General features: G+C 36.0%; 1 protein-coding gene across 2 annotated transcripts in view; it reads right to left on the bottom strand.

Moving 5' to 3' along the window:
* Positions 1–27319, bottom strand: part of ELP3 (elongator acetyltransferase complex subunit 3) — a 101044-nt gene that overhangs the window by 48773 nt on the left and 24952 nt on the right. The window contains exons 4-9 of one of the 2 annotated variants that reach the window (XM_035022625.1): positions 27208–27278; positions 26368–26431; positions 24923–24991; positions 21656–21810; positions 6654–6815; positions 3650–3776 (exon numbers count right to left, since the gene is read on the bottom strand). In XM_035022625.1, the coding sequence (XP_034878516.1) occupies positions 3650–3776; positions 6654–6815; positions 21656–21810; positions 24923–24991; positions 26368–26431; positions 27208–27278 (648 nt within the window). The remainder of the gene's footprint in view (positions 1–3649; positions 3777–6653; positions 6816–21655; positions 21811–24922; positions 24992–26367; positions 26432–27207; positions 27279–27319) is intronic. The other variant, XM_035022626.1, reaches the window with a different exon arrangement.

The raw sequence follows: 27319 nt of genomic DNA, 5'->3' as shown, positions 1-27319 counted from the left end.
TGCTATTTATCACACACAGTTACACTAGATAACTATGATAAGATAAGAGTGTGAATTTGTTATGAACAGATGCAAATAAACAGATACTAAGAGTAGTGACCCAGAGCTGACCTAAACAACAAGGTGTGAGATCTAAGTCAATTTATAACTAGCACACTGTAGGCATACAACCCAAGATATAGCTGTGATATCTCAGCAGGCTAGGTAGTAGCTTTATGGATCCGTGCCAGGCAAGGCTATCCCGTCCTCTACAAATATAACATTTGGTACACTTCTGTAATTATAAGACAGACTCCCGATTTAGCAACACTTCCTATGGAACAAAACACATTAATTAGGGAAAATATATCTGTGGGTTGCTAATGATGGGACAATAAAATAAAGTAGGGAAAAAAGTTTTTAAAGTATAAAATAGGGGTGCCTGGGTGGCTCAGTTGGTTAAGCGTCTGCCTTCAGCTCAGGTCATGATCTCAGGGTCCTGGGATCAGGTCCTGCATGGGGTTCCCTGCTCAGTGGGCAGTCTGCTCCCTCTCCCTCTGCTAGTCCTACTAATTCAGGAAAGGCTGTGAATTCCAAATAGGCCCAAACAAGATCTCCTAAACAAAAATTAGTTTTAAAAGTTTTTGTGTAAACTTTTATTGGAGTGTATCTTAGATACAGAAAAGTACACAAACTCTAAGTATATATCTTGACGGATTTTTACACCATCTTATAACCAGCACCCAGACACTCAAATTAAGAAAAAGAATATCAAAACCTTAGAAGCCCACCTCATGCCTGTTTCCAGTTAAAATTCCACCCAAAGTTTTTGGACTTCATATTAACAGAATTGTATGTTGGGTAGTCTTTTGGATCAGGTTTCCTTTGCTCAACTTTATGTTGAAAAGAATCAGTCATGTTGTTGCATGAGATTGTAATTAATTTATTATTTTTTATAGTATTTCATTGTATGACTACATCATAATTTATTTATGCATTCTGTTGTTAAATGGACACTTGTTGCCACTCTGATGATATTACCAATAGTAATTTGTGACCGTGACTTTTGGTAAATATGTGTAGGCATTTCTGTTGAGTATACATCTACAATTACTGGGTCATGGGGTATGCATATATTCACCCTTAGTAGATAATATCATACATGATGTACCAATGTACTAGCAGTAAATGAAGAATTCTAGTTGCTCCATACTCTTAGCAACATCTGATTTAGTCTTTTTTTCATTTTAGCTATTCTTAGCTTTTCTGGTGAATATATAGTAGGAATGCATCATAGTTTTAAATTTCATTTCTTTGAAGATTAATGACTTTGAGAACTTTTAAATATGTTTATCGGCTGTTTGAATATCCTATTTGTGAAGTGCTTGTTCAAATGGTTTTGCCATTCTCCTATTGGGCTATCTGCTTTTTTCTTACTGATTTGTAGAAATTCTTTATTTTAAGGCAATTTAATTTTGCAGAGAATTTTCCTCTAGAGAGAAATGTTAGCTCTATTTTGTCACTCCTTTATTTGCTGGGATGCAGTCAGAAAAGGCATACAGTCTGTTCATATTCCCTTTGAGTTTTTCTGAAAAGATTACAAACAAGAAGATATATTTATTTACATGAAGAATTGTCTTTGCAATATTATCACTGAACTATATTTTGAAGACAGTAAGGAAAATGAATAGTAAGACTCAGCTATTTGCTATTATTTGAAACATGCCATATTTTTTTCGAAGGACACCTAAAGTTATGAATTCTGACTATATCTCTGGTCCACCTAGGAGCTGTGTTAAAGAAAAGTGTTTCAGGGGCCTTTTAGAATTGGAGTCTGGGTACCTGGCTATTAACCACTGAGGAGAGGCTATTAGTATTAGATTCAAAATCTTTACACAGCTAACACAGGGGAATTAGTTACAGGGATATTTATGAATTAGTACTATCTTATAAATTGGCCTTTGGTTGTAATTCACTGGCTTAAAAATTATAAAGATAAACTTCTGACAAGGAAAGAAAGAATTATTAAATATGTCACAAATAAGGCAAGGTGAAATCCATTTTTCTAAATAGAGTAAAATAAACTATTTTTGTGAATGAAATAACTTGATAAATACTTTCACTCTCTTCTCTAAAAGAATATCCCAAAGGTACTTTCTCTAGCTGAGAATCTGGAGGAGAGAAAAAAAAAAAAAAAAGAGTTCTGATCAATCTCATTTCCCAAGACAACAGGAACACAGATCAAGCAAACATGTGACAGAGTAACAACAACAACAAAAAAATCCAAAAAACAAAAAAAAGCAAAGAACAAAAACCAAAACCAACCAACCCAGAGTTAGGTATTAAAATTTAAAAAACAGAAAACCTAGGAAAAAACCCAAGTATTTTCTCTTACTGTTTAATGAAATCCTGGAAGAGAAAAGCAGCTCTAAGTTCAGAAGCATCTGAAGAAATCATAAATAAAGGATGGATTTGACAACAGATACAAAAGTGAAAGGCCCAAGACAAAGTGGGCAAAAATATTTGTAACAACTATTTTTAAAAAACCAATGAGGAGCGCCTGTGTGGCTCAGTTGGTTAAGCGTCTGCCCTCGGCTTAGGCCATGATCTTAGGGTCCTGGGCTCCCTGCTCAGTGAGGAGTCTGCTTCTTTGTCTCCCTCTGCCCCTCTCCACTAATCGTGTGCTCACGTGTGCTCTCTCTCAGATAAATAAAATCTTAAAAAAAAACAAAAAACCCCCAATGAATCCAGAATGTCCTTACCTAGAAAGTTCATCTAAATTAACATTAAAAATATTCATATCCAACAGAGTAATTGGTCAGAGAACAAAAACACACAATTCTAAAAAGATGCAAGAATTATGATTATTACATGCAAACCTGAAAAATATATTACTATAATTATGAAATACAAGTTGAAATGGCACTTTAATCCACCAAATTAGCAAAGATAGAAACATTTTATCTGTGTGTGTATGTAAATACATAAACAGGAGAGATTTGGGGAAAAAGATAACCCTGCTAAAATGACTAAATTATTACAACCGTCTGAAAAGCAACTAATGTGGTGAGATTCTTTAAATGTTTATACCTTTACCTGGTAATTCTACTCCAGGGAATTTATCTTAAAGAAATAATCCTAAATACTACAAAAAGTTATAGGCATAAAACTGTTCACCTGCAGTGCTATTTACAATATAAAAAACTGGCAATAACTTCAATTTAAAAAAATTTGGAAGGAATTAAGCAAAGTATGGCAATTTAATGGAAATTAAGTACACATTTAAATATGTTAACATTTTAACAGAGACCAGGCTATATAACAAGATAAATGCTTACATTACGTTAAGTGAAAAAGCCATTAAAATAATTACTTACCATATATGTAAGTGTGTCTGTGTGTATATATGTATAAACTACCTCATCCCTCCAAAAAGCCTAAGCATAAAAAAATTCTAGAAAGAAGTATATTAAAATGTTAGGGTTTTATTTGGTGTTGGGGCTGTGAATGACTTTTCTTTCACTACAGTGTTTCTACTGTTCTATAATGAGGACATATTGCTTAAATAATGATAGGGAAATCAGCAGTAAATAATCAAAAAGAGCAGAGAGGGTAGACAGAGCAGCATATAGAGGCATTCTAAATTAGCCTGGTTTAAGGCAACACTTACTGTAAACTGTTCAATGTCTCTCTCTAGTCCCACATTTGGCAGATCAGGCATCATATGAGCCACGACTTTGAACCCAGAATCCTTGGCCAGGTGAAATGACTCACATACTGCCTTCACAGTGTGGCCCCTGAGGAAAGAAAATTCACATCTGTTATACAAATAAATGGGAAGGGAGGTTAACACAAGGAACAGAGGGAAAACAATCTCTGAGACATGTAATGGTAGTTTTATAATGAAGAATAATATGGATGGGGAATAAAAATCTCAGAAAATCATTTTTATATCTCTAGTTCTGAGAAGGCCTGGAAATAAATAATTTCACTTCTGAGATATTTCTCAGAAATTCTCCATGTACTTACTCAAGGCTGTGACAGTAAATGACTGGGTTAACCAGAGTTAATGTATACTAAAATTATTTGGACTATAAAAAAAAATTATTTAGGGCGCCTGGGTGGCTCAGTTGGTTAAGCGACTGCCTTCGGCTCAGGTCATGATCCTGGAGTCCTGGGATTGAGTCCCACATCGGGCTCCCAGCTCAGCAGGGAGTCTGCTTCTCCCTCTGACCCTCCCCCCTCTCATGCTCTCTCTATCTCATTCTCTCAAATAAATAAATAAAATCTTTAAAAAAAAAATTATTTGGTTTAGCATCATCAGCTGAAGTAAGCTTACTGATGTAAATATTTAAGTTAAAACCAAAAAAATGAGCTCAAAACCATGCAGAAGCAGCCTCTTGTTATGCTCTTTCCTTTAAAAATCTTTTGAAATTATTTGGAGACAGACAGAGAGGAAGAATGTCACCTACATACAAAATAGATTTCATTCTGGTGGTCTCCAAGGTCCTTAAAAAAGTGAGAAGAGTGAATGATTTAGTGACAAGGCAGAACCATCTGGGGCCAGCTGGGTAAATCATCTTACCATTCTAGTACCACATCCAAGTAGAAAGCAAGCCCTAATAACAGTTTGGGGCTACTATAAACTGAAGCCCTAAGCCAATCCTTTCACCTCCAAGACATTCCCATTCACCACACACACACACACACACACACACACACACACACACACACACAATCCTAGAAACAATGGACTCCATCCTACTCTGGATGTTACCATCCATTTCCATTAAACCATTTCCAATCTCTTTTTGCTAACCACTTCCCAATTTATATGACTAGGCAAAGCCTCTCTCCTGATAACCCATGCAAATATCCAGTACTCTAAAGTTCTACTGTACAATACCATGGTCCCTAGGCACATGTACTCACTCAGTTTATACTTAATTAAAATGAAAAATTCAGTTCCACAGTTGCACTATCATATTGAACAGTGCAGGTGTAGAACACTTCAATCACTGTAGAATGTTCTGCTGGACAGCTCTGCTCTAAAGGAGACCCTCAACTGGTTGTTCTACATGTATCTAGAATTCAGTACATCCAAAAATGAAACTCACCTTCCCTCCAAGACTCCTCTACTTCCCATTCTCTCCTACCCCCATTTCCATTCAGTCACTAAACACTGTCATTCACTTCTTTTCAAAACATCATTTCTTGTTTAAATGAGTGCAACAGCCTCTTAACTGGTCTTCCTTCTAGCATGCTCTTCTTAATCCACCTCCATACTGTGATCCTTCCAAAGGGATCTAAAATGCAGATATGTTCCCATCACAATTTAGCATAGAGCCTGTTCTCAGATTAAAGCCCAAACTCCCTGGGCTGATTTCTAAGTTTCCTCATCATCTGGCCACCATGGCTTACTTTTTCAGCCTCACCTCTTACCACTCTCCTACCTCATGCTCTACACTCTTAACCAAGCTAACCTGCTCCAAATCCCCTAAATATACCATGTGCACCCATCCTCAGGACTTTGCTTGTATGTTTCTTTCTGTCTGAAATAATCTTCCTCTTCCCCACCTAAGTCATACTCTTCCCGTAAGTCTCAAGTCTGATGTCATTCTTTTCAGAAAGCTTTCCTGACCTTCAAGAGACTCTTCCCATCTCCAGTTACAACCCTTGATCACTGCAGCAGGCCAACCAGTGCTTCTGGTTTAAGACTCTCTCCTACAAGAGCGCATTCTACTCAGGTTAATCTTTCTTAAGCCTGATTTCTGTATAATTCTTCCCTGTGCTCAAAAGTATCCAAAAGACCTCTAGTACCTAAAGGAAAGATTCCTCTCTCCTTAGCCTGGCATTCTTCTGGTGGCTTCTAAGATGCTGACCAGTGTATGTTTCCCTAGTTCCCTTTTACTTCCTTCTCCTACCACAACCCCCAATTATGTCTGCCCCTCCTGGTAAAGCAGCCTTTAAAGTCCAACTGAACACATACCAACTTCCCGAAGCCTGCCTTTACATCCACAATCAATGATCTCTGCTGCCTAATAAACTCCTGAAATCTTCTGTTTTTCTCTAATTTACCAATTAATCATGAAGTTCCTTATATAGCTAATCTTTCATGTGTATCTTTTCTCCTCAACTCAGTGATCTATTTCTAGAGTTCTACAAGAGAACTTCATATGGCTCTGTCAACCTTATTTCCATTCTTTCTTACCCTCCCAAATTTCTCAGTTTATATCCATTGCTCCCCAACCCTTCTTTCACTACTCTGCTTATTGGCATTCACTTCACAAAAACTAATCTTTTAAATATCACCCTGATGTCCTTCTTGTTCAAACCCTTCTCTTTGTTTCCATGCCCCTGGCCTTCTCTCCTGCTGTAGATGACCGATCTTGAGCCCTGCCTTCTGCTTTCCAAATGGGAAAGGCTGTTTATGACAAGAACAGGAAGAGAGAAGAGCACGTTTACAGGCTGCTGGAAAAGAGCCAGTAAAGACTAGAAATTAGGAAAGGGGATGGAAATTAAGAGCAGAGATAGAAGGATGACCCTGAAAAGAAGGAATACCTATATATCTTTCTCTAAGATTGGTAGGAAGGAGAAGAGGATGAACATGAACACAGATATAATCAGTGGGAGTTAGAAGGATACTTGTGTGAAATCATTTGCCCCCATCTTACCTGTTGGTATCTCTGGCCACATCTTCGTAGACACTCTGCACCCCAATCTCCAGCCTTGTGCAGCCATAGGTCAACATGTCACTTAAATGCCGCTTCATACAATAATCTGGTCTAGTCTCAATAGTAATTCCGATACACTTTGTGAGGCTTCTCTCAGAATACCTGTCAAGCAAATCTAAAAGTAAACAACCTACCACAGCTTTAGGACATTTGCTCCCATTTAAAGGACCGTCTTCTCTTAGTCCTGTAAGACAGTGGTTAAGAGAGTGGCCTCTAGACCCAGACTGTCTGCGTTCAAATCCTGGCTCTGCTACTTCCTAACTATGCAAACAGGAATGTTATTATTAACCTCTCTGTGCTTCGGTTTCATTATCTGCAAAATGAAGCTAATAGGAGTCATACCTCATAGGACTGACATGAGTGAACTAGCACATAGTACTGTTACCATTCATTATCATTCTTATCCTCCTACAGTACGCTGCAAACCATAATCTCCTTGAAAGCAGTGATTTCAACTGTGGAAACCCTAGCAACCACTTTTCATAGAAGTGAAAACTATCTGCCTTATTTATTTCCCACTCCATATTTTATGTCATGTTAAATAAAAGAAAAAAAAAGAAGGGGAGAGTAGGTATGTATAATGATCATAGAAATAATTTAGATAAAATGTCTTCTATATACACGCAAGTCATTCTGCCAAGCCTATTAATTTTAGCAATGTTTTACAAAATTAGGCATCATTTTTCTCTTTCACTAACACCAGGTATCAAAGTACTGAGTAACACTTTAGATTCAAGCTGCCTGAATTAATGGTTTTATTGCTGGCCAAGAATCAAGAGAAGTAAAAATGACTTGTTGAGGAGGCTGCTGCTGTGAGGGGGTACCTAACATTTACGCAGGCCACTGTGCCAAGCACTATGCGAGACACTCTGTACATATGGAATGCTCCCATCAGCTCTATGAAGTGTGTCTTCTTATTTTCATTTCACAGATGAAGAAACTGAGGTTCAAAGAGATTAAGTACCTTGTCCAAGGACACAGAGCTAATAACATCCAAGTCAGGATTTGAAATTGGGCCCACCTGACTTCCAAATCCTTGTTCTACACTTCACTTTATAGCACTGCTTAGACAATTCAGCAAGGAACATTAGATTTCTCTTTTCAACTTCTCTAACGTCCTAGAACCCAGTGATTCTTTTTGGTGCACCCTTCTACAACTTTCTCAATTCCTTGGGAGGGTGAGGGAAACCTCTTTTTTTTTTCTTTCCCCCGTTTAATTTCCATTTTTTCAAAGAAGTTCAAAGTTCTTTCTTGAAGTACAAAAATCATAAAATTTCCAAAATTTTGTAACTACTCCTTTAGGTTCACTTCTTCATTAACTGTCAATAAAAGCTGACTTATTTAATGTTAATAACAGTTATTAACGAAGTTAAGAATCACTGAACTGGAGGATTGATTCTGAAATTTTCCATTCTCGACATTCAAACTCTTTTACACTGTTTATTACTGTATTCCATAAGGTTTTATACAGGATTACCAGAGGCAACAGAACTAAAAAGTAAATAAGTAGTCCAAAGTTACTAAAGTGAATCATGAGAGAGAAAAAGGGCTCCGATTTTATCAAATCTTGCCTAAGACAGGATACTAAATCATTATGCTTTTTTGAAGTAAATCAGAAAGTCACATACCTCTCAAATAGGTGGGTACCAAGACCTGCAGTAACAGAAGTACATAATGCCATGGCTAAATATAATTTTCTTTGAGTATCAATTACTGTGTTTGGGTAAAACCATATTTAAAAAATTAAAATACTATATTATGGAGAAAGGAAATCACATGAAGGCTGATTTTAAAAAAAGGATAGCAAGAAACTCTAAATTAGTTTATTTAAGAAAGTAAATAAGAACATATTAGAATCAAGCATTCCAAAATTGTTATCACAAATCTCCCTATTAACTGCCTGTTTCATAAATATGGCCTCCAGTAGTTCTTAAAAGAAAGTTCAGCATCACAACAGTACCCTGCATCACTGGGAAAAAACTAGAGGACGGGCAACTGTGCAAGTGGGAATCTGTCTAGAGGAAAGAGGAAATCACCTGCTAATCTTTCTATTGCCCAGATCATGAAAGGCATGCAGACAGAGGAAGCCGCTGCAAGGACTGTAAGGTCTCTTCCTAAGTAGTTGGAATATAGTAGAAGGACAGAGACAAGCCTTATTCTCAAATAATAATTTAACTCCATTTCAAAAATGTCTTTCCTCTTAAGGGAAATGCCATTATCTTTTGCAGGAGAAGAAATGGAAAAATGAAAGAAATTAAGTTTTTAAAAGCTAACATTTTATATTTACAAAAAGCTTTTACCACTATCTTCTTTTCAGAATTATATTTTCATTTGAAAAGCAATTAAGCAAAAACTCTTTTAATCTGAATGACAAAAACAATGGGGTATTTTCCTAAAGAACAGAGTTTAAGGTCATTTTTCCTATAGGATCACTCTATTTTTATTAGGATTTTTGTTAATGCTACATTTAGTCCTACAATCACTGAACCTACCTCTTCATTTAACAGAGGTGTAAAGATATTAATGATTGTTCTTTAATATGCAAATATTTGCATTAAGGCTTTCAACTAGTCTAAGCAAATTACAACTTTTGGGGTGATTTTCAGGGCCTGCCATAACCCTCCATATCATTTTAGGTAGCCATCCAACAGTGTGCCTCTCCTTAGTACCTAGTTCAACTCCCATACCTTCTGGGGGGCCGCAGAATTCTTGGGCACCTAGGAAATACGCTACACATTTTCCAACTCTGATCATAAACTTCTAAAAGACCAAGTCAGAGACCAAGTTTTTTTTTTCTTTCCCCCGTTTAATTTCCTTCCTTTCAAAGAAGTTCAGAGTTCTTTCTTGAAGTACAAAAACCATAAAATTTTTGCACCCAGGTCTTCTAATTCCAATTCCACTGCTCTTTTTGTGATATTACAGGGTCATCTTAAATAAGTCTGGACCCTACCTGTATGGGGCTATGTGGAATCCTACACTTTTTTGTATGCCACAAAAAAGTGGCACCAACTATAAAAGATGCTAATATGCTCTGCAAAGCCAAATAACTTAAGCCAATAACTTATGACAGCATTTTTTTTTTTTTTTTAACAAGGCTGGGGGGTGGGGTGGGACAATACCTTCAAAGTTTGAACGTACACAAAAACTAAATGCTACCCAGTTTTCAAAACATAGCTCATATACATTTCTCCTCCCACAACATCTTCCCAGAGCCTCTCTTTACTTTGTGCTACCATTCCCAGAGCCACCTTGCCCATAATATGAATACAGTTTGCCCTGTGATTTGTGGATATTTGTCTGTGCAGCTAGACAGGAGGCTCCTTGAAGGCAGTACGCTCGAGTGTGTTTAGAGGTAACTGCTTAAGGGCTTCAGCACTAAAAACTTTCCTTTAGTGTAAAAAAAAAAAAATACAAAGAATGAATAAATGAATCAGGCATAACTGAAGACACAGGTCTCTCTTTACTCCCATAGCAGCCTCTAGCTAATTCTGCTCGTTATCTTTCCTCTTGCAAAGAATCAACCCTAGAGGGTGCCTTGCACTAGACCAGGTATTCTATAGAAAGGAGTAATACACTAGCTCTTGTCCCAGGGACGCTTAACAATCTAGCTGCAAGAAAAAAGACACAGATGAAATCAAGAAGGATTTAAGAGCAAAGAGCTAGAAGGGGCAGAAATATAAATATATATTATTTCTTGGTTCTAGTTCCTTTTATTTATAAAAGGAAAAAAGTAAACTATAAAAGTGATATCTATTATTACTAACTCCTTGCCTGAAGGGCCCCAACAAAGGGGACACTGAAGGAAGACAGCAAACCAATGTTAAAGTCTCTCTATTATCTTCTGGAAACTGTTTACATGATTCACTCCAGGAAGACTATGGCATCAAAGAACACTTCTCACTGCTATCAATTTGTTGCAGTCCTCTTTTAAAACCTCTGTCATTAATAAAGTCGGATGTGTCTTAGTCTACTCCTCCTGCGTGAAATCTCACTAGAGCTCTAGGCCCAAATTCCTGAAAACCTTAGAGAACCTTCCTACATGGACCTCAACCTGCTCAAACCAAATGGCAAAGTAAATAAAAATGGTACCTAGATGAAATGTTAATTTTCATTAGTCATAATATAAAACTCCTTTCCGTATCTACAATCCCAAAATCGCTAAGTAGAATTTACAAAATTCTTGGACAGCCAAAGATGTTTGAATTGCCAAATAACATCTGGGATTACTGACGCAATTCCTCAATAGTAGCACCACAGAACAAATTATTTTTTACTATAATCATATCTGGAAAATATCTCAATAAAATTTTATGCTCTGTACAATGCTGTGCTGGTGATATTCTAGACTTAAGAATGACTGAGTTGGGTGTTGGGTGATTTAAAAATCACAATTTTTTTCCTTTTCCCTTTATTTTTTGAGACAGTGGTCAAGTTTGCTTCCTGGATATTGGTTGTTATTGTCAAGGGGGTCTATAAAACAATAAGGTTCTGCCCAACACAAACTAAGGAAACAGAAAGAAACAGAATTCTGATTTTTAAATGAGCACAACCTATGAAAAACTAACCTGGTGACCTTGTAATTTAGCGACAAATCAGGGACCTATCATGCTAGTTGACAAGGTGTAAGATATATATAGGAAAAACAACCCATAACATTTTGGGTTTTAATCCTTTCAACAGCTGACAAGAATGCTATCAGACAGCTGAAGAACCAACAGCAATGCATTATTAATAGAAAAGAAAAAAATTACAGTTATTACACATTCTTTTAATATTACATACACATTCAAATTTAAGGACTATATATAAGGACTATAAATGCATTATAGAAAAGTTGTCATTGTCAGAAAGTGACTGCTAGATGAAAAATAACTTCCAAATACATCTTTTAGATAAACATTCTCATTCCAATAGAAATCTTCAAACTACAGAATGTCAGAGAAAGAAGTAATTTCAGAGATATTCTAGTCCGACCTCATCTTTATAGATGAGGAAAATAAAGCAGAGAACACGGAAGTGGCTTAAATCAGGTAATAATGCAAGATAATCACAGACATAAGTGTGAAATCTAAGTCTCCTGATTCTTCATGCACAGTTCTTTCCACTGGGTTCATTTAATAACGTTTACTTAGTACTCTCTATCTGTAAGACATTATGCTAGATATAAGGGTTCTCTTTTAAGAAGACATTCCCTCTTAAAGGAAATAGGAAGGGGTGCCAGACAGTTAAGCGTCCAACTCCTGATTTCAGCTCAGGTCATGATCTCAGGGTTGTGAGATTGAGCTCTGCATCAGGCTCCTCGCGCAGAGTGGAGTCGGCTTGAGATTCTCTCTCTCCTCTTCCTCTTCCTCTGCCCCTGCCCCGCCCTTTCTCCCTCCCTCCAATAAATAAATAAATAGAAATCTAAAAAAACCCCCCAAAACAAAAAACTGAAATCATACAGAATAGGCTCTCCCTGAGTAAAATGGCATTAAATTAGAAATCGACAACAATGAGATACCAAGAAAAACTCCGTTTTTTGGAAATCTGGAAATTAAACAACCAATTTCTATATAATCCATGGGTCAAAATATAAAGGATTTAAAAAATATTTTGAGTAGAATAATAATTATAATACAACATATCAAAGTTTGTGGGATTCTGCCAAAGCAGTGCTTAGAGGAAAACTTGAAGGTTTAAATACTTACATCGGGGGGGAAAAAAAAGGTCTATAATAATGGCCAAGCCTCTATACCTTACTAAGTCACAGAAAATGAACCATAACGTACCCCAAAGAAAGAAGACAACAAAAAAAAGTAAAGCAGAAATCAATGAAGTAGAGGACATAAAGTCAAAAGTCAGTTCTTTGAAAAGAACAACAAAATTGATAAACCCCTAACTAATCAAGAAAAAAAGAGAAAACACAGATTATCCGTACCAGGATTCAAAGAGGGGTGATCACTAACATCCTACAGATATTGAAAGCATAATTAAGGCAATATTATGAACAACTTAATACCAAAAAGTTTGACAACCTGGATGAAGTAGACAAATTCCTTGAAAAATATAACTTACCAAAATGGATACAGATAAAACAGAAAATCTGAATATCCCTAGTTAAGAATTGAATTAATCATCTAAAACCCTTCCATAAAGAAAACTTCAGCCTTGGATAATTTTACTGGTGAGTTCTAACAAACACTTATGGAAGAAAAACATTCATTTTATATGAACTTTCAGAAAACAGAGGAGGACACACTTCCTAACATGTTTTATGGGGCTGACATAATAACACAAATACCAAAACCTAACAAAGAAATTACAAAAAAGGAAATTACAAACCACCATCTCTCATGAACATATACACAAAATCCTTTCCAAAGTATTAGCAAAATGATATATAAAAAGGATAACACATTATGACCAAATAGGGTTTATCCTAGGAATGGAAGGTTAGTTTTTTGATTTTTTTTTTAAGATTTTATTTATTTATTTGACAGAGAGAGACACAGCGAGAGAGGGAACACAAGCAGGAGGAGTGGGAGACGGAGAAGCAGGCTTCCCGCGGAGCAGGGAGCCCGATGCAGGGCTCGATCCCAGGACCCTGCGATCATGACCTGAGCCGAAGGCAGACGCTTAACAACTGAGCCACCCAGGCGCCCCTGAAGGTTAGTTTAAAATTAAAAAAATCAAAGTAATCTACCTGATAAAAATAAAGGAGGAAAATTATGTGATCATCTGACTAGATACAGAGAAGTCATTAGACAAATGAATTAGTGATAAAACCTCTCAGCAAACTTCTTCAATCTAATAACGGTATCTACAAAAAACTCCTCAAGGAATATTGCAGTTAATATTGAAATATTCAATGTTTCCCCTGTGTTACTGGGAATAAGAAAAAGAAGCCCACTCTCACCACTTCTATTTAACACTGTCCTAATGTCCTAGCCATTACAATAAAGAAAAAGGATGCAAATTCAAGAAGAAAAATTAAAGCCTTCTGTATTTGCAAATTGTTTATGAAGAAAATCCTAGGAAATTTACAAAAACAACTTTTAGAACTAAGTAGTGAATTTATTAAGGTAATATGATACAAGGTTAATATACAAAAAAAAATCAAATGGTGTATCTATATATTATCTGTAATCAGTCTGAAAATGAAACTTTCAAGAAGTTCAATTTCTGTAGCATCAACAAACACAAAAATATTTTAGGATAAGTTTAACAGAAGGCTAATAACATCTCTACACTGGAGATTTCTAAGAGAAATTAAAGAAGACCCAAGTAAATGAGGAGATAGACTATTTTCATGGATCAGAAGACTCAATATTGTCATCAATTTTCTCTAAATTGTTCTATAGTTGTTTTTTTTTTAAAAGATTTTATTTATTTATTTGACAGAGAGAGAGAGAGAGACAGTGAGAGAGGGAACACAAGCAGGGGGAGTGAGAGAGGGAGAAGCAGGCTTCCCACAGAGCAGGGAGCCCAATGCGGGGCTCAATCCCAGGACCCTGGGATCATGACCTGAGCCTAAGGCAGAAACTTAACGACCGAGCCACCAGGTGCCCCTAAATTGTTCTATAGTTTTAACGCAATCCCAATCCCAACACACTTTTTAGTAGAAACTGACAAGCTAATTCTAAACTTTACATAGAAATGCAAAGGAACTAGAATATCCAAGACAATCTTGAAAAACAATGACAAAGACAACTCATACTACTTGACTTCAAGATATACTATGAAGCTACAATAATCAAGACAGTGTGTTATTGGCATAAGAATTAAAAAATAGATCAATGGGACAGAACAGAGCCCAGTTCCACATTTATGGTCCATTAATTTTTGACAAAGCCACCAATATAACCTAAATGGGAAAGGGAAGTTTTTAAACAAGTAATGTTGAAACAATTAGATGTCTACCTATATGAGAAAAAAGAAACCTTGACTCCTACTTCACACTACATTTAAAAATTAATTCAAGATGGATCACAAGCCTAAATAGGCAAGTTAAGTATAAAAAGCTAAAACGAGAACTAGAAGAAAACACAGGAGAGTATCTTCTTGTCTTGGGAGTAAGCACAGGTTTAATAGAGACAATACAAAAAGCAGTAACAGAGCAAAAAATAGCTAAATTAGACTTCATCAAAATAAAAACTTCAGCTTAAAGTTAATCTTAATAAAATGAATACTCAAGCCACAGACTGGGTTTTCATATTTGTAAAATATAAATCTAGCAAAGGACTGGTATCCAGGATTTATAACAGCCCAATAAAAAATGGGCAAAAGATTTTAACAGACACTTCACAAAGAATATATACAGAAAGCATAAGCACATAATAAAGTGCTCATCATCATTAGTCATCAGGAAAATGAAAATGAATGCCACAATGAGATACCATTACACACCTACCAGAATGGCTAAAATTAAAAAGACTGACAACACCGTATGTTGGTGAGGATGTAGAACAACCAAATGCTCATACATCACTGGTGGGAGTACAAATGGTACAAGTACTTTGGAAAAATGTCTGGCAGTTTCTTATAAAATAAACATAAGATGTAGCAATTCTACTTCCAGCTTACCCAACAGAAATAAATACTATATTCACATTAAGACTTGTAAGAATATGTTCATTGAAGTTTTATCATAATTACTGCAAACTGAAATAGCCCAGGTGTCCATCAACAGAACAGATAAGCTGTGGTCTATGCATACAATGGAATACTACTCAGCACAACCACTGAAATATCCAACAACACTGATGAATCTCAAAATATTATGCTCAGTGAAAGAAGCCTTACACAAAAGAGCATATGGTTATATGGAAGGGGGAAAAAAAGGGAGTAATGGCTGTCTTTGGAAGACACAGGTGAGAATTTACTGGGAAGGGGCACGAGGAAACTTTCTGGGATGATGGTTATGTTCTATATCCTATTAGGGTTTTGATGCACAGGTATATACATTTATTAGAACTCATCAAACAATATACTTAAGATTTTTGCACTTTGTTGTGTGTAAATTTACTTCAAAAGAAAACACAGTGGACTAGTAATGATGTGCATGATGATATATTTGGAAAGAAGTGTACTGAAGTCTGCAACAACGTATTTTGAAATGCATAAAAAAAGAGGGATCCATGGATGGGTAGAAAAATGGATAGTGGGATATGTATGTGATAAAGCAAGTACTGTAGAATCCAGGTGACAAGTATGTAGTGCTCACTGAAAAATTCTGGTTTTTTGTTTGTTTGTTTCAAATAAAATGTTAGAAGAAAAACAGCAGCTAATATGACCGAGATTGTCTTTTAGATTGGACTGCCAATGTTGAGGATCCTGGTCACCATCCACGAAAATCGGGTTGATCAAGGGAGGAAGTAAAAGAGGTCAATATAAAGTGAGGGGTGGAGAGTATATTAGAGCCAAAGCCCAGAAATGCAAGACGTCTGAAGTGTGCCAGAAATAATGCCGGGGCAGGAAGGCAGAAAATAGTCACTTTCAAGCCTTCTGAGGTTGCTTTTGCTTTCTTCCTAACTTCTGCAAGTCTATGAAACTGTCTTCTAGGCCTGGTATCCAGCGTTATCTAGCACTAGCTTTTCCAAGACACATAAGGACACAGCTGGAGGATTTAAAGTCATTAATGAGGGGCAAAAAAGAGGAAGGAATGGAAATGAATTAAAAATTCCACTGGGAGAAGGTATGACTCACCCACTTCTTGATGGGTAACTACCCTTTGAAATTGCATCTTTTGAAAACAGCCAAGAAGCATTAAAGATTGAATGTAAAACTGCTTCTGGGCAGGACTGATTAAAAAGGAATAAAACTATTTTAAAAGGTTACTCTGAGTTATCTGGCAATATTTGCATTCCAGTGAATGGGTGACTCAGATCCTACTGCTGGTCCTTCTCATCTCCAGAGCTATGATTTTTAGAGGACAACAGTCACCAGTAATTGTTGCTCTCTGCAGACAACTGAAGTCTCAGTCTAGCTGACAGAAATGAGTGATTATCACTTTGCTTGATTTAATGTGCCTTCACAGAAACCACACCTGCTTTGTCCTTGAACTCTTTGACTCAGCTTTCCAATTTTTCTATTTGCAAGGATATAACATACTTTTTGCTACTAACTTGCTGTAAATAATAACCAGGTTCACTTTTGGGGGCTTTTCCTTACCTTAACTTTTAATAAAAAGCAAAACTTTAATCAGGTTTAAATCAGGTTCAATCAGGTTTAAATATGGCTTAAACTTTAATCAGGTTAGACACTGGATAACAAAGGAGGGTAACACGAGCTAACTCCTATTTGAATGAAGACTTTTAACCTTAAACATTATGGACTCATCTGTCACTATGTAATTTTTAACCTAATTTTAAAATTAATCTTTTAAATTAAAACCTCTGCTATGCTAATGAAAGTCAGTATTGCATATTTGCATTCAGCAATAACAAACAACTAATAGCAACTAATACTAAAACAAACATGAAGCTCATTACTTTACATCTGAGAAAGGTCAGCCACACCGGGTAACCCAGCCAGTCTTCACAAATACCCTCGGTGCAAGAGAACATAGAAAACAGAGAGGTAAATAGCTCGTGCAAAAATTTTAAAGAAAACACATTATGTCCAAAACACAGTATCTCTGGGCTGCTCTTTATTTCACAAAATGTTAACATTTGAAAATGGTTTTCTAAGTCTCTAGTCCTATAGTACAAACCAGACTGCTATTTCTTTAAACTATAGAACATTTCCTGAAAAACTAAATACCATTTTTATTGTAGGGAGTTAGTAGCAAAAAATTTACCTCAACAAAACAAACAGGATGCCACAAATCAGCTTTTTCCAGATTATCTCATAAAAGTATAGAGACCAAGAGAAAAGAACAAAACATGTCAAATGTGGGTTGGCATGATTCAGTGTAACATTTATGGATGGTTTTATGGCTCCCAAATTGTACTTTTATTACTTCCCAAGAGCCATTCATGAAATCTGTTGCAATGAAGACTCAAATCATATATAAATTTTCATCTGGAAGTAAAGAGTTTGTTGCCCTCTTGAGGTAAACTCAAGAACAGAAACAAAACAACGCTGGCTTGGCCTAGTCAATTACAGAAAGAGGCTTTCTTCTCCAACAGGCTTTTTCTACAAACATATCATGATCTGAAGCTGGAGAGTTATAATACAAATTCTATTTTTACCCCAACAACAGACAACTTACAAAAGGCACTAGAACATTTCTGCAAAAATAAAGCTAAAACTTCACACCAAGAATAAAGCAAAAATTTTAAAGTTTCAACAGATAAAAATGTCAAACTAGCTGCATCCTAAAAATTCATTATGCAGATCTTCAGTTAACCTAGCTCATATGACCCAGGGGACCCAAACTATAGACTGTGAAAAGCTTTATGGCAAACTTTTATGGAGGTTGGGTCAGTGGGGCAAGTCCAAGAGAGTATACTCAATTCCAATTAGTAAACAAGGTCTTCAACACGAGAATTAGCTGCACTGAGAGAAGAATATATAGTATCTAAGTGCAGGTAGAAAAATTCAATGGTCTTGATAGATTACCCTGTTAGGGAATTCTCAGAGTTAAATTAATTTTAGTCAGTAATTCTGAGGTACTGTTGCCATTTCAATGTCATGGGGCTTTGAACTAATTAATGTTGTTTCCCCTCAACTTACATTTTATTCTAAGCTATCATCTGATTTTCAGTATTAAGAAGAATGGGTTAGATTACATCATTATTCCTCTAAAGTTTCAAAGATTTCAGTGTTTTACTAAGCATAATTTATATTCATGAATGATCAAAGTTTTGAATAAGCAGTAAAAATATGGTCACCATCTCATCTTGCTACTAACGATCCTGTAGGAGAAAGAGATCACACCAGCCAGCTGTTGTTAAAAGTCTAGATTCATGGACACAGAATTAACTCATCACATTCTCTCGACGCAATCAAACGAAGTAGGTTCCTCACACACTCTCCCAATTGCTGAACTCTATACAGATCCCTCCAGATACCCTTGATAGCTCAGGGGACAGGGAAAGTAGGAAGGACACAAAAGCCTATTCTAAGAGGTTGCCCTACTTAAGTCATTAGCTGTCAGTATTGACCTACAGATTGATCATTCATTCAAAATTCATTCACACATTTACTTATGGCTACTATGTGCCAAGAACCATTTTATTTACAGAGCGATAAAAACCACCCTTAGGTTCATTCAAACTTTGATTGCATTTACTACTCTATAAAAAATTCTCTAAGAGGGGCACTATTTGAACTTTGTAATTATCTATGTGACCCTCCCTCCCCAATATAAAAGAGAAGCCAGAAAAAAGCCTAAAGGCAGGAAGAGGAGTGTAAAAAAACTCCAGAGAGACATTATTTCTTCCAGTATTTTGAAGTTCTGATGATGTACACACATGTGCGCTCATATACACACACACACTCTCACACATTTTTATACCTAGCACAGTTTCTTGCATTATAGCAAAGTTCAGGCTCTGAAAGCAAAGCTGCCTGGTTTCACAGCCCCACTTGGCTGCCAAACTACCTGTGTAACTTTGACAAGTTGCCTAATCTCTGTGCTTAGTCTCCTCACCTGTAAAAACAGGGATACTTCAAATACTTAACTCAGGGTGCCTGGGTAGCTCAGTTGCTTAAGGGTCTGCCTTCAGCTCAGGTCATAATCCTGGGGGTCCTGGGATCGAGCCCCTCATGGGGCTCCCTGCTCAGCTGGGATTCTACTTCTCCCTCTCCCTCTGCCCCTCCCCCTGCTTGTGCTCTTTCGTGCTCTCTCTCTCTCAAATAAATAAAATCTTTAAAAATAAATAAATACTTAACTCAAAGGTTTACTGTGAGTTTTAAATAAATGAATACTTATCACAATGCCCAGCACATGATATAAACATGAATGTCCTCCTTTACCCCCACCTCCCATATCCCTCCCTCCTCAACTCTAATGCCCATAATAATCATCACTCTACTACCTCTTCCATGCATTTACATTTTCTAAGCATTTACACACATTTCCATGTGCTTACATTCCCATGCACTTACATTTATGTGCATGTACAAAAATAATGGAATCCATACTGTAAGAATTGCTTTAAAAATTGCTTTTTCACACAGTATATCTCAGAGACCAATAACTCTCCCATATTAGGTGATCTTATTCATCTGCATGGCATCTAAATGCCATGTATAGGTTGATAACCCCCAATTTTGCATTGCCAGCCCACATGTCTCTTGTATAGTCTATCTGAATCTCCACTTGAATGTATCTTAGGTATTTCAAATTTAACAATATCCAAAGTAAAATTCTTGGTTTTCTCCCATATACCTGCTCTTCCCTCTGTCTTTTCCATCTCAGCATATGGCATCACCAATCAACCATTTCTTATAACCAAAAGTTGGGTATCATGCTTGATTCCTTCCTCTTTCTTATACCCCCAACCCAATCCAAAGTCCTGTCATTTGCAACAATAAAACAGAATTCTAATCCATCCTCTTCTCCATCATTACTGCCACCACCCTCAACTGAACTATGATGGATATAATAGTCTTCTATCTGGCTTCTCATTTTTACTCTTGTAATCCTCTAATCCATTAGCTAGACAATAGACAGAACGACCTTCTTATCAACCTGAATGTGTCACTCTCCTGCTTAAAACCATTCATCTACTTCCTACTGCATTTCAAATAAAATTTTAGCTCCTCAAAAGCATTATATTCTCTGGCCCATATATATCTCTGCAAGCTCACCTTATGACATGCTCTCCTTTGTTCGCTGGAGTCTAGACACACTGGCCTCCTCTCTGTTCCTAGAAGACTCCAAGATCTTCCCCCTTTCAGTGCCCTTGTCTATTTTTTTCTGCTCTTGGCCTGATTCCTCCTTATACTTTGGGTCTCAGATTAAATATCACCACTTTGTCTAGAGAATAAACTTATTTATCATAGTATAGCCTATTTCTATCATTAGCATTCCTGTTTATATGTTGAACTAGTAGAAATAAGCACCACAAGGGCAAGGACAACATCCTTCTTATTCCCAGTGCCTAAATCAATACACAGCACCTAGTGGGACCGCCAAAAATATTCGGCAAATAAGAGGGAATAGTATATGGTAATTAACTAGGTCTAGGTTTTCCTGAAACTTCTGAAAATAAATACTTTTAAGACTCACTTTTTAAATAACTGAACTATATATATAAAATGTTAGTATTCTTCTTGCTAAAAACTGAGATATGGTATCAAAGAATGTATAATTCTCTTTTGTCAACAACAATGAATAAGTCCTCTCATTCATGAACAGAAATTATTTAGTAGTTATTAATAAAATAAGTTATTAAATAATAATCACTTGTTTTGTTGATTTCATGGCAGCCAGATGTTTTACATAAAGTGTACCCTTAGTGCTCTTTTTGAGTGGACTGAAAGCTCAACTAGTCAAATCAAAACTACTCCTGTAGTTCAGACCAGCCTAAGGTTGATAAAAACCTTCAGTAGATTTATTTAATGAATCACTCTTTCTCAGAGAATACTAATGTCAACGAACCATACACACTTATTTAAAAAAAAAATAATTTTTTCAATGAAAACAATCTTTTCCCACAAAATAGACGTAACTATGAGAACTAGGAATGTGTAAGGCGATGGATGCTAACTAAGCTGACTGTGGTGACCATTTCACAATATATGTAAGTCCTTATGCTGTACACCATAAACTTTTACAATGCTGTATGTCAGTTATATCTCAATAAACTAGAAAAAGATGTATTTTAATTATAACCCATCAAAAATATGCAAATAAAAAGAACAAAATCTACCCCCTTCACCCCAATCCCCACCCCCCCACCAAAAAAGAACTAGGAATATAGATGTAGAGCAGAAGGAATTCTCACAGGCTGCGGCTGGAAGGATAAGCTGACAACCACTCTGGAGAATATGGTAAAATAAGGATTTCTTACTTGACTGCCTCGTAAATATTGTTGGAGGTATGTCCTGATAAGGCATCATGTAAATTTCGAATAAAATAGTCTCTGTATTCTTCTGGAAGGGCCATAAATGTTCCACCCATCACAATAAACTCCACTTTATCCACACTGTGACCAAGTTGTTTTAACTGAAATACATATAAATTCATTAGTATTAGACATATATAGTCAACTATCCTAAGAAGGCACTGCAAATTTCTAATTTTATTTTGTAGTGTTTTCATCGGTATAGTTTAAAAACAAAACACAATTAAACATATTTAGTGAATTCTGTGGATTGAAAAAACAGACTCCAGAGTCTGAAAGAAAAAAAAAATTATAGCTCACAGAGGGAAAGGGAGAATTAAAAAGAACCAGCAAGAAGCTTGACATCGAGCAGGAAGGGCAAATATAATAACAATACAATATGCAATATAATAAACGAGTATTTAGTGATTATGTATTTTTATGTCAGAACACTTGCAGTAAGCCTTGGGGGCAAAAAAGATGACTATATGAAACATAATCAGGACTTGATGCCAATAGAAGAAAAAGAACACTACATTAGAAAGAAAAATTAAGAAAGCAGTTTTAAATCAAAACTTTAAAGTTTTAAATCAATTGTGAAGATTATGAGCACAGGTGGCACTGCTCTCTGGGGAAAAAAAGGAAAAGAAAAGTCTGGTTGATAAAATATGAAATATTATCTCTCTACTAGGGGAGAGAATGGTACAGATTTTTCATTTTGTCAACTATAATAAGCAAGATTCTAAATTTTAAAAACAGGTATTTAAATTCCTTAGGTTCCTCAAAAAATTAAAAACAGAAAATCAGTATGAGCCAGTAATTTCACTACTGGGTATCTAACCAAAGAAAACAAAAACACTAGTTTGAAAAGATATATGCACTCCTCCGTTTATTAGTCAATTATTTGTAAATAATTACATTACTTACAATACCCAAGATATGAAAGCAACCTGAGTGTCCACTGATAGGCAAATACATAAAAAAGATGCAATATATATATATACACACACACACACACACAGTGGAATATAACTCAGCCATAAAAAAGAATGAGATCTTGCCATTTACAATAACATGAAGGGAACTAGAGCATATTGTGCTAAGTGGAGTAAGTCAGAGAAAAACAAATACCATATGATTTCATTTATATGTGGAATATAAATAACAAAAACAGATAAAAAGTAGACCCATAAACGCAGAGAACACACTGATGGTTGCCAGAGGGTAAGTGGGTGAGTGGATGGACAAAAAGGGTGAAGGGCAGTAGGAGACACAGGCTTCAGTTACGAAAAGAATAACTCATGGGGATAAAAGGTACAGCACAGAAAATATAGTCAGTGATATTGTAACAGCGTTGTATAGTGAGTGATGGTAGCTGTACTTGTGGTGAGCGCAGCATAACAAATAGAAATGTGGAACCACTAGGCTGGACACCTGAAACTAATGTAACACTGTGTGCCCACTACACTTCAATTAAAAAATTCTTGCCATATCTTAGGCTTGAGAAAAACTGGGTCAAGTAGACTACCAAATTATGAACTCTAATTAAGGCACTATGTTAAGGATGTCTACACTTAATCTGGACAAAAAGGCACCTTTTAAAATGTTTGTTTCTGGGGCGCCTGGGTGGCTCAGTTGGTTAAGCGACTGCCTTCGGCTCAGGTCATGATCCTGGAGTCCCAGGATCGAGTCCCGCATCGGGCTCCCTGCTCAGCAGGGAGTCTGCTTCTCCCTCTGACCCTCCTCTCTCTCATGCTCTCTGTCTCTCATTCTCTCTGTCTCAAATAAATAAATAAATAAATAAAATCTTTAAAAAAAAAAAAAGAGTGATTAAAAAAAATGTTTCTGAAAATGGCAAATAATTTATACATATGTATACCTTTATGTATGTAAATCATATTCATACATATGCATACACATGCAGATACGTATTTAAGTATATATGTAAGTTGCACAAACACTAAAAGAAAGCTCTGTATCTATGACTGTTTATAAGGGATACACAATAAAATCACTCTGGAAGCTCAAAATATCTTGCCAGTACCCTAAACCACACTTAATCAGAACTCCAGAGGTGAAATGCTGGCATATGTTTTAGAAAAGATACTCAGGTGATTCTAGTGCATTTACAGTTAAGAAAAGAATCACTGTTCTATAGTAGTTTCTAAATCTTTTAAAACCCATTCCCTTTTTGGTAAACAAAAATTTCATATGCTATTGAAACATTTTATTTATTTATTTATTTATATTTAAAATTTTTTTTTATTATGTTATGCTAGTCACCATACAGTACATCATTTTAAATGAATTAAATACCACAGTTAAAAAAGAAACTGAAGCAATGGGCAGTTTAGAACATGCTTTTCTAAACTCTGTAGGTTCCACCCAGGTGGGGTCCCTCTCCTATAGCTGACAATCCTGATCCACATGTGCTTGGGTGACAGTGAAGTGAAAAATCTGAATTGGCTGGTATTCACTAATACTAGTTAGAAATGACTAGAAATGACTTAATGACGATGGATGTACTACTTTCCACTGGAGATTTTGTAGCTGCCCTACTAGATGTCACTGTAAAAGTTAGTGTTCACACTTCCTTAAATTGGGTAAGTTCAAAATAGAATTGTAAGAAGGAAAAACTGTATTAATGTTCAGATTTCCCAAACAGAGCAAGGCCATTTACAAAGCACTTGTTTTTAATCAGTTATACTGGAAGTATAATTTACATACACTAAAATCAATTAATTTTTAAGTGTAAAACTGGATGAGTTTGGGTAAGTGTTTAGAGTTGTGTAACTACCACCAGAGTCATGATATAGAACAATTTCGCAACTCCCAGGAGTTCCTCATGCCCTTTTGCAATCAATTCCCTATTCCCAACCTGGCAAACCAGGCACAATACTTTTTATGTGGCTTATGGAAGCAAAAATTCAATCCATCCACTTACTGTCTAAGAACTTCCACGCATCTACATGTTTAAATTTCATATGGTAAATGAGTTTGTACAAGTTGAAAGAAATTTAGAGACTATAAAACCCTTAAAATAATACAGTCGCTAAAGGAAGTAGTGTTTCTGACCTTGCTGGGTATTGCAAAACAGTCTCCCTCCTTCAGATAGATATTAAAACTTACTGAGGGGAAAGACACTCTTTTAGTTATTTCAGGTTCAACTCAAATCAAACAATAATACCTTCTGTATACAAAAACCTAATTTAAAAATGCTTTTTAAAAACTTACCTGTTCTATTCGGTGTCTTGTCTGTAGATAAGGGTCATATCTAGCACGGATAGCTCGCATGGAGGTTGGCTAAGAAAAAAAGAGAAAAATCTCCTGCTGGGCCCACATTCAATAAAAAATAAAAAGTAATTTCTAAAGGACTGTATTAAAAATAAAATCCTCTTGTGCTCTTCCTTCTTCAGTCTTGTTAGGGATCAAAATAATGTTCTGAATAGCATCTGGCTAGTCTCTACCCCCACTGTCTTAAGTATCTGAACAGCAGGGAATCTCCTTGAATCATATTTATCTTTGTGTAAACACTTATGAAATCTCCAGGGTCACTTTCTGCTGGAGCAGAAAGAGGTGGCTAAGGGACAGAAATGAGAGGGAGCCTTTTCACTGAATAATTCCTTTTGTATTTTTAACAATTTGAACAATGGAAAACAAGTAAAAAGTGAAATGCCATATATAAGAAAAAGTCCAGTGATTTGCTGGCTGCTGACCTCTTCTGAAGAGGCTGACCGCTTCAAAAGCCTATTTGCTGTTCTCCTCCTTGCACCCTGTCCCTACTCTCATCCTTTACCCACACAGATCTTTTAAAATGATCTTTTAAAACCCTACACTGGAACAGACCATCCCCCTGCCTTCAACCATAATGGCTTCTCATGCCACCTATAATAAAATCCAAACTCTCTGCCCAGCTTCCAAACTCCTATGTCATCTGTCTCTCCAGTCTCATTCCTCCCCTTACCCACTAAGTCCTGGTACACCTCACTATCGTTCCTGCTACAGCTCCTTGTTCTAGCTATTCTCTCTGCTGGGAATGCTCTCTCCTGATATTCCTGCATGGCTCCTTCATGTCATTCAGGACTCAGTTCAAATATCATCTCCTCAGACAGTCACTTCCCAACCACCAAGACTAAAGTATCTACTCATCTTCTACAGATCTAACTCGATTTTACTTCTCAGCTTAACATTTACTAGTACCTGATATTTTCTTCTTTCTTGTCTATCTCCCATTATTAGAATGTAAATTCCATAAAATCAGGGACTCCGTCCATTTTCTACTGCTGAAGAAGCAGTATAATGTGGTGAGGAACAAAGAATTCAAAACCTGGGTCTGTCACTTATTAGCAGTGTGTCTCTGGGCCAGATGTTTAGGACTTCTAAGCCTGTTCCTTATTCATAAAACCAGGATAATAACAGTGTCTTCACTTCAAGATGCTGCTGTAAGGTTTAAGGTTGTAAAGCACTTGGAATAGTCTGACATATGTAACAAGTGCTTATATAAGTATTTTTCTAGTGACTAGAGCAATATATGTAGAGACTCAGCAAATATTTGATGAACTTCTATAATCAGGAGAAAAATTAAAAATTAAAAAATTTCAGAAAGCCATACTTGTATAAGCACACTATAGGTAAAGTATGATGTTACACTTCCTCAGGACAACCTCACATTACTTTACCTCATATCCAGTATAAGACTGGGTTGAATATTCAAAATCTGAATCAGGTCCACCGGGGCAGTATCTGCCAATACAACCAAAGAATAAAGATGTCAGACACAAAATTCAGTTCAACAGTCTAGTTCAAGTATCTGCAGTCTCCATAAAATCCTGAGAGCAAACAAGCTTCATTTTCAAATCCTAAGAGTCTATCTTTGCAGTATTACAATTAATATATTTTCTACAAACAAGTAAACACAATAAACATATAAGGAACATTATTGTAGTCATTTGGAGAATGTTGCAGTCACTGTTATTTTAGAGGTTTAAGCTTTTAGGAAGAAGTAACAGGATTTAAGTCTTCCTAGGTTTGGAATGATACAGTGCTCTCTTGGTAACTATACTTAGAAAACCTTTCTCTCATTTAATCTTCCTACCCAGAATCATGCATATTCTTCTGCCTATTTTTCCAATTATCTAAATTTAAGAAGTTTAAAGGTTATTTATAAGGGTAACTTTTTAATTTGATACTTTTCTGATCCAAACCTATTTTAGATTTCTGACATTTAGAATTTAGGCAGCTCCATATTTCCATGTTTCATTTATCAAGTTAATAGACTGTCACTCTTGAGTTCTCTAACCTATGTATTTTTTATTACAACATATTAAAATCTTTATATGTTTCATTTTTAAAGCAGTGAAACATCTTATCAATGGCTGCTTGTTTCAAAGAACTAACTTATGAATCTACTGAATCGAAGTTTTAAGTATTACCAGCATGCACTGATTAAGACTCTAGGGGATTAACTAATTCATTTAAAGTACACACACACACAACTTATGAAAATCATCCACACTTACACGCATATATTTCCTGTAAAACTGATGTGTGGGCATCTGTGGGGTTTGCACATCACAGCCACAACAGCAATCTACAAAAGAAAAATTAATAAAAAAGCTATTATGGAATGAT

The sequence above is a fragment of the Mirounga leonina genome, unplaced genomic scaffold (genome assembly GCF_011800145.1).
Source record: "Mirounga leonina isolate KUSES-001 unplaced genomic scaffold, KU_Mleo_1.0 Mir_176, whole genome shotgun sequence".
Lineage (NCBI taxonomy): Eukaryota > Metazoa > Chordata > Mammalia > Carnivora > Phocidae > Mirounga > Mirounga leonina.
The sequence above is the reverse complement of the archived record's forward strand: the minus strand, read 5'-3'. Positions and strand labels throughout refer to the sequence as shown.